Source organism: Phycodurus eques, chromosome 19 (genome assembly GCF_024500275.1).
Source record: "Phycodurus eques isolate BA_2022a chromosome 19, UOR_Pequ_1.1, whole genome shotgun sequence".
NCBI classification, from domain to species: domain Eukaryota; kingdom Metazoa; phylum Chordata; class Actinopteri; order Syngnathiformes; family Syngnathidae; genus Phycodurus; species Phycodurus eques.
Window position 1 is genome coordinate 3,076,337 of NC_084543.1, and position 12,466 is coordinate 3,088,802.

The 12,466-nt window shown below is 43.4% G+C and overlaps 1 protein-coding gene across 4 annotated transcripts in view; it reads left to right on the top strand.

Moving 5' to 3' along the window:
- The first annotated feature begins 2,030 nt into the window (after positions 1 to 2,030).
- Positions 2,031 to 12,466, top strand: part of etv4 (ETS variant transcription factor 4) — a 33,978-nt gene continuing 23,542 nt past the window's right edge. For all 4 annotated transcript variants that reach the window (XM_061705820.1, XM_061705822.1, XM_061705821.1 and 1 more), the window contains exons 1-4: positions 2,031 to 2,163; positions 2,611 to 2,701; positions 2,796 to 2,843; positions 10,518 to 10,571. In XM_061705820.1, the coding sequence (XP_061561804.1) occupies positions 2,107 to 2,163; positions 2,611 to 2,701; positions 2,796 to 2,843; positions 10,518 to 10,571 (250 nt within the window). In that variant the 5' untranslated portion in view covers positions 2,031 to 2,106. The remainder of the gene's footprint in view (positions 2,164 to 2,610; positions 2,702 to 2,795; positions 2,844 to 10,517; positions 10,572 to 12,466) is intronic.

A 12,466-nucleotide genomic window follows, 5' to 3' on the forward strand; every position in this document is an offset into this window, starting at 1 on the left:
TCAATGTAAATTCCACTCAATGCTAATAAGTCTCATGTCCCTGCACAGTGAGTCTTTGTAGTGCAAATGTTGAGAATCGTGTGTTGACGTCCAGAAGACACGCCGTCACCTCTTGGCTCTTTCAGTTGCTGCTGCTGCTTCTCCCCCTCGTGTCACTCACCCGCGGACTATTTGTCTCCACGGACAGACATAATGGCGCTCCATCCATCCCGCTCGAATCAATAAGCACTCCGAGCCCAAAGTGTCTCCCGTCTGTCTGCCCGTCCGTGCGTTTTATCTCTCTGCTGAGCAAGCCGGACGGCAGCGCGCGACACGACAGCGAGCCTCATTTGTTTCCAATTGGCAGACGTGATGAAGAACACGTGTGCTCCTCGGACGCGTGCCGTGACTCAAAGTATTCACCCCAGCGTGTACTGTAATCACACGTGACAGCTTTCATTTTTGGTGTAAATATTTTATGGTCCCATTTAAATACTACTGTGTCGTTTCTCATATGCCGAGCCAAGCGCTGACGTTTAGAAATGGAAATGGGCGACAATGCTTTTATAAAGCAACTATGCATTGAAGACATTTTATATACGTTCAAAATCTTCACACTTCGGATTTGAATTGGTATTTTTTGTCTACTTTTTCTTTGCAGAAAAAGCAAAGGTCAATAAAATGATTCAAAACCCAAACATAGCTTAATGCTAACAAAAGAAATGCAAACCGCCATAGACTGGCTACTGAATAGCATCGATGTCGCCGTGTTTCAAGCCTTTAAGCAGCAGACATTTGAACATAATTGGGGGAGCCACACACGTACACAGAGGATGGAACAATACTCACAGGCATATATTCTTTATCTTCTGTGCAGAACGACTAATATTACTGCAGCTTGCTGAGGAGCTGTGACCGTCCGCATGTGCTTTATATCCGTATTTCTGCATTGTACCGACTCCAGGGGGCCAAGAGGCGCACACCGGAAGGAGCAGCACAACGTCCATTGAATTGAAGCTAAAAATGGGGCATAAATTGCTAAAGTCTTTACATTTTATGGAATCATGTCATAGCGGTATGTTTGATAAAGTTCAATATTATGTTTTCTGTGATTGTGATGGGACATTGGCGGTTTGGGAGGTGGATTCAGTCAGCCAAATGCACGGCCCACCATCCTGTTCGCTCACGTCGCTTAGTTGTGAATAGTTTTTTTTTTTTTCCCAGAGAACATTTGTGTCTTTGTATTTTTCCAGGAAAGTTGTGTTAGCAGGCTAACATCTATGTCGTCGCCATGTGTTTTCTGGACTTTAAAACCACAAGAATGCTCAGCTCTGGGTTGATTTACGTCACATTCAGCGCCACTTTTCCAGCTCTCGGAGGAGTGCGATGAGGTAAACAGCGAGAAGAAAAACAAGCCAGGGCAGGTTTTTTTTTTTTTTTTTTTTTGTGAATGGGACTTTCTCCTCTCTCTCTCTCTCTTTCTCTTTCTCTCTCTCTCTTTTTTCTCTCTCTCCCGTTGTCGCTTTTTTTTTGTGAATGAAAAACAACTGGAAAGTCCTGCAAGAGCCCTGAGTCCTTTTGCCGCGGCGCCGAATGGCTGCTGGGCCTCTGGCCCCACCCCTTTCTTACCCGTGAAGCGTTGTGATTGGCTGAATGGGCGGGGCTTAGCCTTCATTCATAAGTCGCAGCATTCACAAAGGCTTGAAACTGGAGCCCTGAAAGAGGAAATGCGCTAATCACGACACTGCTTTGACCCCCCCCCCCCCCCCCCCCAAAAAAAAGTAGGTTTAAATCGATCTTTTTTTAAGGGGATTAAATCTCTCAGAACAGATTTGATTGAGCTCAAGTGTAACGTAAAGTGTTGAGTTCGTCACAAAAGCAGAGCTAAGCATGCTGTGCAATCACTGGCCATCACTTCCCCTCGGCGTTTCGTTCTTTCTTTCCTTTTTTTTTTGTGAATGGAGCTCATTATGCATGCATCCTCCACGCAGCTCCATTCACCCTCCTCCTCTTCCTCGCTAGTCTTCCTCCTCCTCCCTCGTCAGGTTTTTATTTTTTTTATTTTTGCAGGCTGCATGCGCGGCTGCCCGCTCCGCTTCGGCCCAAATGACCGCAGACGGCTGACGGATGGACCGGATCATGGATGCATACTTGGACCAGCAAGTGCCTTTCACGTTAGCAAACGTACGTATGCTTCCGGACGTACTTTTTGCGCAGACGTTTCGGGGCTTTTTTTGGGTAGCTTTTTTTTTTTTTTTTTTTTTTTTTTTTTGTTCTTTTTTTTTTTTTTTTTGCGCCAGTGCACGACGACGAGTTCGGTCTCCGCTTGCTTTGGATCGAAACCCAACTCCCCCCCCCCCCCTTTCCTTTTCTTTTTCTTTTTTAACTTAGAGTAGGACCTCGTCAAAGCTTTCATGATGTTGGTTTCGTGCACCAAATGGTCACCTCTCCTCTCCCCCCACCCCCCCCCCCCCCCTCTCTCTCTCCCTCCCTTCAAAACGTGTGTTCATTTTAGGAACCCCTCGACCCACTCAAGTTCCAAACGCATGATGATTTTTGTTGTTAAATGTGTGACTCGCAAGTGTCAAAGTGTTCATCTGTCAACGTGTGTGTTTGTGTTTGGTTGTGCAGAAGTCGCAAGGAAATGGGCCCCCAAATAGACTGTTGATGGCCGCCAAAAGGAAATGCATGGACACAGAATTGCCCCCTCAGGAATCCGAAGGTACAGTCCACTTGACTTTACGAATGTCAACCTCGCGTTTGTTTTTCCTCTTCCGATCTGGACTTACGTGCTTTGTCCCCCTGCTTCTGTGTAGACCTCTTCCAGGATTTAAGCCAACTCCAAGAGACGTGGCTGACAGAAGGTACGATTTTATTCATGCCAGCTTCTGGGAAGCTGTTAAATTGTAATAGACGAGCTCGTCCTATGTGGGGATCACGCTGTGGTTTTCTTTTTTGTTCTGAGATACAAAGGTAGCTGTTGTCTGCATTGCTGATGAGACGTAATCAGCGTGTGACTGACTCATATGAGTCACTTATGTTTATTATTTGCTGTGGTTGATAGATCATCAAGCGAGGTTTGTTGTTGTAAAATCGCTTCGTTTACATGCGTAGCGTGTGCGGGTTGTGGGCATTGGATGATCTGCAAGTCCTTTTGTAAGGTTTTGTGTTTTGCTCATACATGCAAGACTTGGCAAATCTATTTAAAAGAAAAAAGACAACAGAGAGTGCTTATCATCTTTATGTCACAGTTGTGAAGCTCAGGGTTTGAATCCGGCCTTCTCGTGTGGAGTTCGCGCGGGTTTTACCCGGGTATTCCGACTTCCTCCCACATTCCAAAAACAATCACGTTAGCGTCATTGAAGTCTCTTAATTGGCCACACCACGCGAGCGTGAATGGCTCGTTTGTCTCGACTGCGCGATCGTCAACGTCACCTGCCGCCCTAATGACGATAAGCGCGAGAATCTTTTCGCCGCGATGTCACGCTTACCGCCAGGTGGCAACCGCTGGGATGGCGCCATTAGCAAACAAGCCCGACTTGTCATTTGACCAAGACATTGAGAAAAACAGGGGGGGAAATGGCCTGGGTGAGGATTGTAGTCTTTTTCGCTACCGCCAGAGTTTGAATGTGTGAAGTGTCTCACACCAGTCTGATGATGATGATGATGATGATGATGATGATGACGACGACGACGGTGACGTAGCCGCTAATACGGTCATTTATCCACTTTTGCGTGCACAAATAAAGTCTGCAGGCCGCCCTGTGGTCGGAATACGTTTTTGCTTTTCACGTGGCGCTGTATTGCAGTGGTGGGACGCAACCAAGCAAAAAAAAAAACTACATTATTTTACTTTCGTAGATTTTTCGGGTATCTGTACTTGACAGTTTTTTACTTTTACTCCCTACATTTGCAAGCAGTGCTGTACTTTCTACTCTTTATTTTGTGAAAATTGCCTGTTTACTTGTCAACGTCTGCGGATGACAGCATGACTCAAATAGAATTCATGTCAACCGACTGATTGATTGCGATCGGGGAAAAAAAGGTCGGGATAGTCACTTAAGTACATTCCAGTGTCGGACTTTTAAAAATGTTTTGATATACTTTTCCTTAAGTGAACGACTTGAATCAGTACTTCTGCTATGACTATATTTTTTTTCATGCCAGTATCTGTATTCTCCCCAAGTAGAGAGTGTCAATACTTTTGCCACTTCTTTAAAACAAGACTTTGATGAGTTGCTCGAAACATCACTTTCAAGATATGCGCAAAATTCCAGGAATTTTCAAAGTGGTTACATTTCCCTGGGAATTAGCAGGAAGTCATAGGAATAAATATGAATAAACCACATTTTTACAAAATGGATGGTTGGCTATTTATAGAGAACTTACAATATAACTACAGTCGTTGGGTAAAATATATTTTTCTTTGCCAACTGAAATGAATGGAAATGCCATTAATCAGTTCCAGCCGCCGAAATTATTTTTTTTTTTGTAATGTTTTTAAATAAGGAAAAAACTGTACATAGAGTAATATTTTGCTTTATAAAAACATAGTAATAAAACAATGAAATAGAATGTAAAGACTGTCCATGATTAATTCATTGCAGCTCCTTCTGGTGTGTGCAAGTTGGCCACCGGGTGGCAGTATAATAGAGTCAAGCAAGCACAAACGAACAAGACATTCGCAATGACTGCGACTCTAAGCTGCATTCAAATTATTATTCGTTTCTCGCAGAGGATAAAGAATATATGCCTGTAAGTATTGTTATATTGTTTGTCTGCATGTGTTGCTGCGCCATTTGAGTTCAAATATCTGTTTCTTTCCATTTTTAAACACAGCCGCTATTTGTTTACCCCCACATTTTCCACCTTTTTACAACTTTAACTTCTATATGGTATTTATTTATCTACAATCAAGTGAGTCATAAATTCTCAATCTGGATCTGAGTCAATGTTTTGGGAAACTACCAATTCGTGAGGGGTGACTTTTTTTTTTTTTTAAATATTTTTTTATTTATTTTTTTTTTTTTTAAAGTGTGACTACAACTCGGACCTTCAACTACAAAGCCCGCCAACTATTGTTGCCCTTTTATTGCCTCTCGTCTTTTGAGTTTGTGTGCTGGGGGACGCTGGTGTGAAGTCAACTTGTCGCTTTTGACGCCGCATGTGAAAAGGAGAGGCGCCGGCGTGGGTACGTCATTGTCAGGCCGTTTAAAAAAAAAAAAAAAAAAACGTTGGCGAGACGCGACGTCTGAGGCGAGCGCACTATTGGTTTTACGTCGTGCTTTTAATACCAGAGAAGTCACACCTTTGTTTGCAAATTTAAAACTTAATTTTAAAATATATATATAAAATATATAATATAAAGTTAGACGAGTAGGCAAAGTTTGTTTGTTTTTTTACATTAAAACAAAAAGAATTTCTGAAGTGGGTCATTTTGACCCGTAGCTTAACAGGAATGCTGGGTGACTTTTTGTGAATACATGAATAGCGGTGTGTTTGCAAATAAAAAGAATAAATAAAGTAATGTCAGCAGCAGAATAAGTTTTATCATCATTTTTTTTCTTTTTTTCCCTGGATTTTCAAACTTGCAACTCGGTCATTTTCACAAGCAAAATAAAAATGTTGCTCGGGGAAAACCGGAATATTTAAAATATCTGTTTACTTTAAAAAAATAAAATAAAAAAATTCCAAATTGTGAAAGTTTTCAAATAGTTTTTCCTCGAGATTTTTAAATGTTTTACTGTATCATTTTGACCCACAGCATAACAGGAGGGTAATAAAAGAGTAGGTATTGCACCTCAATTAAACTACTAAAAAAAAAACAAAAAAAAAACCACACACACGCACACAGCCCAAACCTGTAAAACCACACATGCCATATAACAAAAATAAAGAAAATCACAGAAGAAAATCCACAGCAAAATATCCCTTTTGATGATAAAATGTCCGAAGAAATGGTTGTGGCCCTGTGAATAATCACAGTTATGATCATAAGTAGGGGAAAAAATGTCATGTGACATATTGACTTATTTTGGTAATCACATCCCAGCTGAACATGGAGTGCAGCAAAGATGTTATTTAACTTTAAATAGCGGCTTGAGCGCAGACCTTTTCCTGTCGCATTAATTAAAGACTTTATCTCCAGCGATTGCACTTGTGAGGGATTTGCCCGGATTGTAAACGCCAGGGAAGCTACGGGGGATTTTTTATTTGTATTTTTATTTTTTCCTTTTCCTTTTCCCCTTTTGCCCACGATGAGGAGGAGAGCGGAAGCGGCGGAGGGCAAACGTCGGGAAGCTTGTTACGTCTTGTCTTATTGGCCCTCGGGTTTATACGCCCAGGAACTCCCACCGGGGAGGGTCGTGTGTGTGTGTGTGTGTGTGTGTGTGTGTGTTGATTTACAAACACACTTTCATTCTTGTGCTGACTTGCAGCTCAAAGTTCCTGGAAGCGTCGAAAATAACAAAGTACAAAAACTCAGTTACTGTACTTATGTTATTTTTCAGTTATCGTACTTGCGTATTCATTTTTCAGAGGAGTCTTTATTTATAATCCCTACGTTTGAAAACAGACAGCTGTACTTTCTACTCCTTACCTTTTCAAAATAGGCTTTTACGTTTCGACAACAGATTCAGGGAGGCGAGGGATACGCAGTGAAAAACGCCATAGACAGGCTAACGATGACAGATATTTGAACACAAACGGTGGCGCAACACATGTAGAAAGACAATGTAACAATACTCATTGGCATATATTCTTTATCCTCTGCAGAATGACTAATATAACTAGTTTACTGAGTCAGTTGTTAAATTCTTCTTTTGTGTGTGTCTCTGTCTTTATTATGAAAGTGCCCCCTGAGGTTATATTAAGATTACAGTATTTGATGTGAGCGTTTTGAGTAACGAGCATGGTAACAAAATGAGTTCAACTCAGAAGTCAATGGCACTTGGCTCGTAACCTCGGGTACTGTATATAATTGACAGTAGAAATTGACATTTTGGTTTTACCTTTGTACTTAAGTACATTTCAGAATCAGTACTTTGAAGTACAGGAGTCGACTCAGTATTTTTACTTTTACCAGTCTTTTTTATGAGTGTTTGTTTTTATACTTAATTACAGAGTGTGAGTAGTTTTGTCACATTGCCACACACAGCAGATAAGTAGTGAGGCTCTTCCTCCTCGTCATCATCCTCATCGTCGTGATGGGTCTGCTTCACGATCAGGTCCGGTATCCCCTGCCTTCGCCAATCAAGCTAGCTGTTGACGAACGGCGGATGTGCGCGGCTAAACGCCGGACGGCGCCGTTGTGTGCTTTCTGAAAAATGCCGAGCCGAGCCCCAAAGCGAAACAGTGGCAACTTAACGGCGGGTAATGTTTTTATTATTAGGTCGCAGTAGGCCGCAGGATGCTACATTACATAACAAATCAATGATGTGTGTCTGAACCAGAAAAAAAATGTCATCTGGACATCCGGTTTTCTGTGTACAGGAAGGAGGAGTGCGATGACAAGAAAAAGTGAATTATTTTATGAAATATCGGATTTCCTCTTTTTGTGCTGGCCGCCTGCTGTTCGTCTTGGCCTCGCACTGTGGATTCAATGTGGACAAGCAGGACTGAGACAACCTAAAGAGCATAATCATGCGCAGAACTAATTTGAAACCCTACTCCAGGCTTAATTGGGGTTACCGTAGGATCCAGAAATCAACCTGGAATTAGAATTGGTATTAACAATCGTCTTCATCGTGCCGGCCGGCCACTGAGCGTAGCGTGTCACAGTGTCATCGGCAGGTTGCAACAGAGATACGGAGAGATTGGAAGAGGCAAAGAAAGGCATAGAAATGGACATCCGTGGTCATTTTGGCAGATCGAACGCCTGTTGTATGAATTTGGCTTTTCAGCTCCTAGCTAGAGATCAGCAAGTTGTGCAAAAAGGACTGAAACCAGAGACAAAATATCTTGTATCTGCTGTACTGTGTTTACTTCCACACGACGCATTTGCTCGTATTTAGCTCAAATTCTAATCGACTCTGATTCGACGGGCAGCTGTTTATGTTCAGTGCAGAGATCCAGACCAACTGAACTGGCTGTTCTGGCTCAACGAGCGAGGAAACGTGCCAGGCGCCGTGACAAAGCGCCGGCTCGGATACCACTTGTCACTGTCGCGCTGAATTTGTTTAGCTAACCCGTGGTAGTCTGGATTCCGTCAGCATCACGCGTGAAGAAGCGCTGATGAAATGATGGGGGAGGGGGCGGCGAGTCAGATTGTTTTGTCGCATGAGCATCACTTGTGGTCCAGGATTGGGACAATCTGGACTGTGGATGGATATTTTGTGAAATAGTTCCACAATTTGATACGCTCAAGATTGAATAAATAAGTTAAGGTAAATACTATTCAGTCTCCCAAACACGTGGCAAAATGTAAATTCAAAAGGTGAACTTCTTTTGCCATAGTTCCAAAAGGCATGTTTGGCGCAAACATATCACTGCTCATCATCAAAAGAACACCATACATACAGTGAAGCGTGGTGGCTGGAGCATCATCATTTGGGGCTGTTTTTCTTCAGATGGAACTGGGGCCCGCGTCAAGGTAGAGGGAATTAGGAACAGTTCCAAATAGTTAGTACAAAACCTTCAGACTTATGGTAGAAAGCTAAAAAAAAAATCAGCTGGAACTGGGGTCTTAGTCAAGGTAACGATAAGTATGAATAGTTCCAAATTCTTTAGGTTTCTGCTAAAAAGCAAAAAAAAAAAAAAAACAATTGAGATGGAACTGGGGCATTAGTCATGCTGAAGTGAATTATGAACAGTTCCAAATAGCAGGCAGTGTTAGGACAAAACCTGAAGGCTTCTACTAGAACGCAAAAACAAACTGTTTTTCTTCTGCTGGAACTGGGCCTTAGGCAAGGTGGAGGGAATTATAAACAGTTCCAAATAGGAATCAGGGTTAGCACAAAATCTTCAGGCTTCTCCTAGAAAGCAAAAACAATGTCAGGAAAAGTCTACTAGTACAGGTGAATTGTATTTTGGATGAATCAGAGGCACTTTAAATGGTGGCATGTGTGTGCTGACTCCCATTTAACATGAGTTTGAATGTGATTGGTTCATCCCGAACACGGCCACTTCCCAATTATCGAGGGTGTGCACAATTGTGCAACCACATTATTTCAGTTTATGTTTTTTCAATTGCATTGTACAGGTTTTGGATCACATCAACGGTGGAAGAAGTTTTGAAATGATTTATCTTGGGCTCATTTTTTTGAATATTTGGAAAAAAAAAAAAAAAAAAAATATTCTGTTTGTTTCTGTTGATTTTGGGAGACTTGAACAGGAATTGTCAGTGTACACGTGCGACATCTTGATGTGATCAGCGATTCCCCGCCGCAATTCGCCCTTCCAAAAGCACCCGATTTAGTGAATGAAACTCATCCCGGGTGGACGTGAATGAGTCCAGTCAGCGACGGCGGCCCAGGTGCAAGCGGCCTCAGACAGGCGCTATTGTGCTGCGGGCTGGCGTTAGGAATCCCCGTCCATTCACCATTGTGCTGCGTGGACGCGGGGTTGCGCGCGCGCACACACACATGCAGGTTGGAAATGAGTGCCAACGCGCCCCTGTGGGGGTGCGCAGGTCAGAATCCTCCCGCTGGGCCGTAAGCTCACAGGCATGTTGTTTGCTGCTCTCGAATGAATGAGCTAAACTCTGAGCAGAAAGCTTTTCGTGTGACTTTCCATTGCGTTGCACTCACACTTACATGACAGCACGCGGGTGGAAGAGAGGGCGCGGCGCTTCAAAGTAAGGTTTCAAGCCTGGGTTCAGGTTTTAACTCCGGGCTCGGCTTTCAAAATAGGGCTTCAGTCCAGGGTTTATGGCTTCACTGAAGGGTTTCGAGCTTTGGTTGGGGTTTCAAGCCAGTTTTAGGGTTAGTCTACAAGTCCGCTTTAAAGGTAGAGTTTCAAGCCAAGGTTTGGGTTTTAAAGTAGGGTTTCAAAACTAGATAATGCAGAAAAGCCTGGGTTAGGGTTTCAAGTCAAAGTTCGGCTTTCACAATAGAGTTTCAGACCAGGGTTAAGGCCACAAGTCGGCTTCAAAGTTAGAATTTAAAGCCGGGGTTAGCGTTTTAATGTAGGGTTTCAAACATTTGTTGAGGTTTCAAGACAGTGTTAGTGTTGCAAGTCTTCTTCAAACTTAAGTTAGCGCTTAGTCTGGGGTAATAGTGCGGAGTTGAGTTTTTGGATTCTGCTTTAAAGTCTGAGTTTCGGTTTTCAAATTAGGGTTTCAGGCTTGGGTTAGGTTTTGAAGTTAGGGTTTGGTTTCAAAGTTGGACAGGACTGAGAAACTCAGTGTGGAGGAAATTGTTATGTAAATTGTCTGAACTTTGATGTCAGATTTCTCAAAATTCACAAGGGCCCACTGACAAAAACATTTTCCTCCGTTGTTGTTTGATTTCACTTTTGTCTGTTTGTCTGAAAATGTCCTTTTTTAAGTTTGATAATCTACAACGTGTACTTATGTGAAGTTTCGTCTCTTCTACTTCCAGCTCAGGTTCCCGACAGCGACGAGCAGTTTGTTCCAGATTTCCACTCAGAGAACTGTGAGTACTTTGACTTTCTTTGTCTTCTCGGAGCTCACTGATCCATCGGATTGTTTTCGGGTCTTTTACCCCCAGAGATTTTATTGTTTATCTCATGTGATCTGGTGTCACTAGACTTGACCGTGTTGTTTCTGGCCCACTGCCGGGACGGCGAGGTCAAACGTGGGCCAGCGGAGGTGTCTGTGGGGGTCGCTGTGACAACAACAAAAAAAAAACTATGATGGAAAAAAGAATTTCCATGGTGTCTCTAAATTGTGGATTTTTACATCTATCACGGGTCGGCCTGGAACCTTCACTGTAATCTTTCCGGCGAACAAAAGACAGGACACCAAAGGGCCTCCGTATTGTGCCGTGCGGTCTGCCATTTGCATGCGCTTGAAAAGCCGAGAGGGTCTGGTTCAGGAAACCGGTAAACAAGCAGATTCGGGTCCAAAGATGGGCTTTGTGCTGGCGGGAAGATGTAAAAAGGGAAAGCAACCTATTTGAATGCGCTTCCCTTTTGCTCACAATGGCGCTTCAGGATCCCGGCGGGGTGGTGCGCCCTTGTACAAACATGTGGTCGGTGCATCTTTATGAAATATTTGGCAGCTTGGAGCAAGTGGGGGACTCGAGTCACACGACTTGTCTCGAATCACGTGACTTGACTTGGGTCATACTTAAGTCACCAATTTTAGAACTTGCGACTTGCTTGGCTAAAATGTGAAAAACCGGACTTAACGTTGACTCGAACTACATGACAAGTATTTCCTGTTTGCATTTGAAAATCAGCATTTTCAACATAACGTGACATTTGTTGTGACCTTGCAAGATTGGATAACTTGATTTATGACTTGTTGAACCCAAGTAACGACTCGACTCGACTTACTTGAAATTTTGTAGGCACTCGACTTGCTTGATTTTTGAGACTGACTTCTCTGACTTACTTATGACTTGCGCATACCGTATGCGATTGACAATACTTCCGCCACTGATATGTTGTGACTGAGCAAGATTATATAACTTGACTTGCTGATCCAAAGTGATTACCTGACTGACTCGACATGCTCGGAATTTCCTGGGGCTCGACTCGACTTTTTGCCACAGTAACTCGAGACTCGATTGAAACTTAACGGAGTAAGACTTCGGCTTACTTTTGGCTTCTGATATGTTGTGACTGAGCAAGATTATATGATTTAAGATTTACTTAACTCAAGTGATGACTTCCTTGAAATTGAGTGGACATTCGACTCCACTTGAATTGAGTTTTGCCACAGTAACTTGGGACTTGCTTGAAACTTGAAGGTTAAGACTTGAGACTTACGATACGACTTGCACATTTCTTACCTGATTGACTCCCACCTCTGGCTTGGTGGGAACTTGAAAGAAGTCACAGCCTTTGGCGGGGGTCACGGGGACATCCTGCCCGCCGTCTTTTGTGTGTAAACACGGCGCCATTTCATCCCGCATTTGTGTCACGATGCCTGCCCGCAACATTGTCGCCGTCCATTAGAGCACAAAACACCGGACGAAGCGCAGATGAACCCGAGGGCGCGCAAGGGGTCATGTCTACTTAACCCCTTCTGGCCCGGTCGGCCAATCGGCTGTCCGCCTGACGCTAACTGCTGACCCGACCGTGATTTGCGGGGTCATGGGGCGGCACCACTTTGACAGGCAGTTCATTTAAAGGCGCAGGGACGTTTTGTGTTGACAGACAGCGTCCCTGCTGCTCACGGTCACTCCAACTCTTCAACTTTGACCGCTGCCTATAGTGACACGCAAGGAGTGTTTTGTTCTTGAAGATCCTCTCATGGTTTTGACGACTTGTGTCTTTGACAGGTCGGGATTTTGGAATTGAAAGAATCCGGTTTGGTCCACTGCGGCCGTGTCTTACCCAAACTTTATTGAGCCAAGGCCAA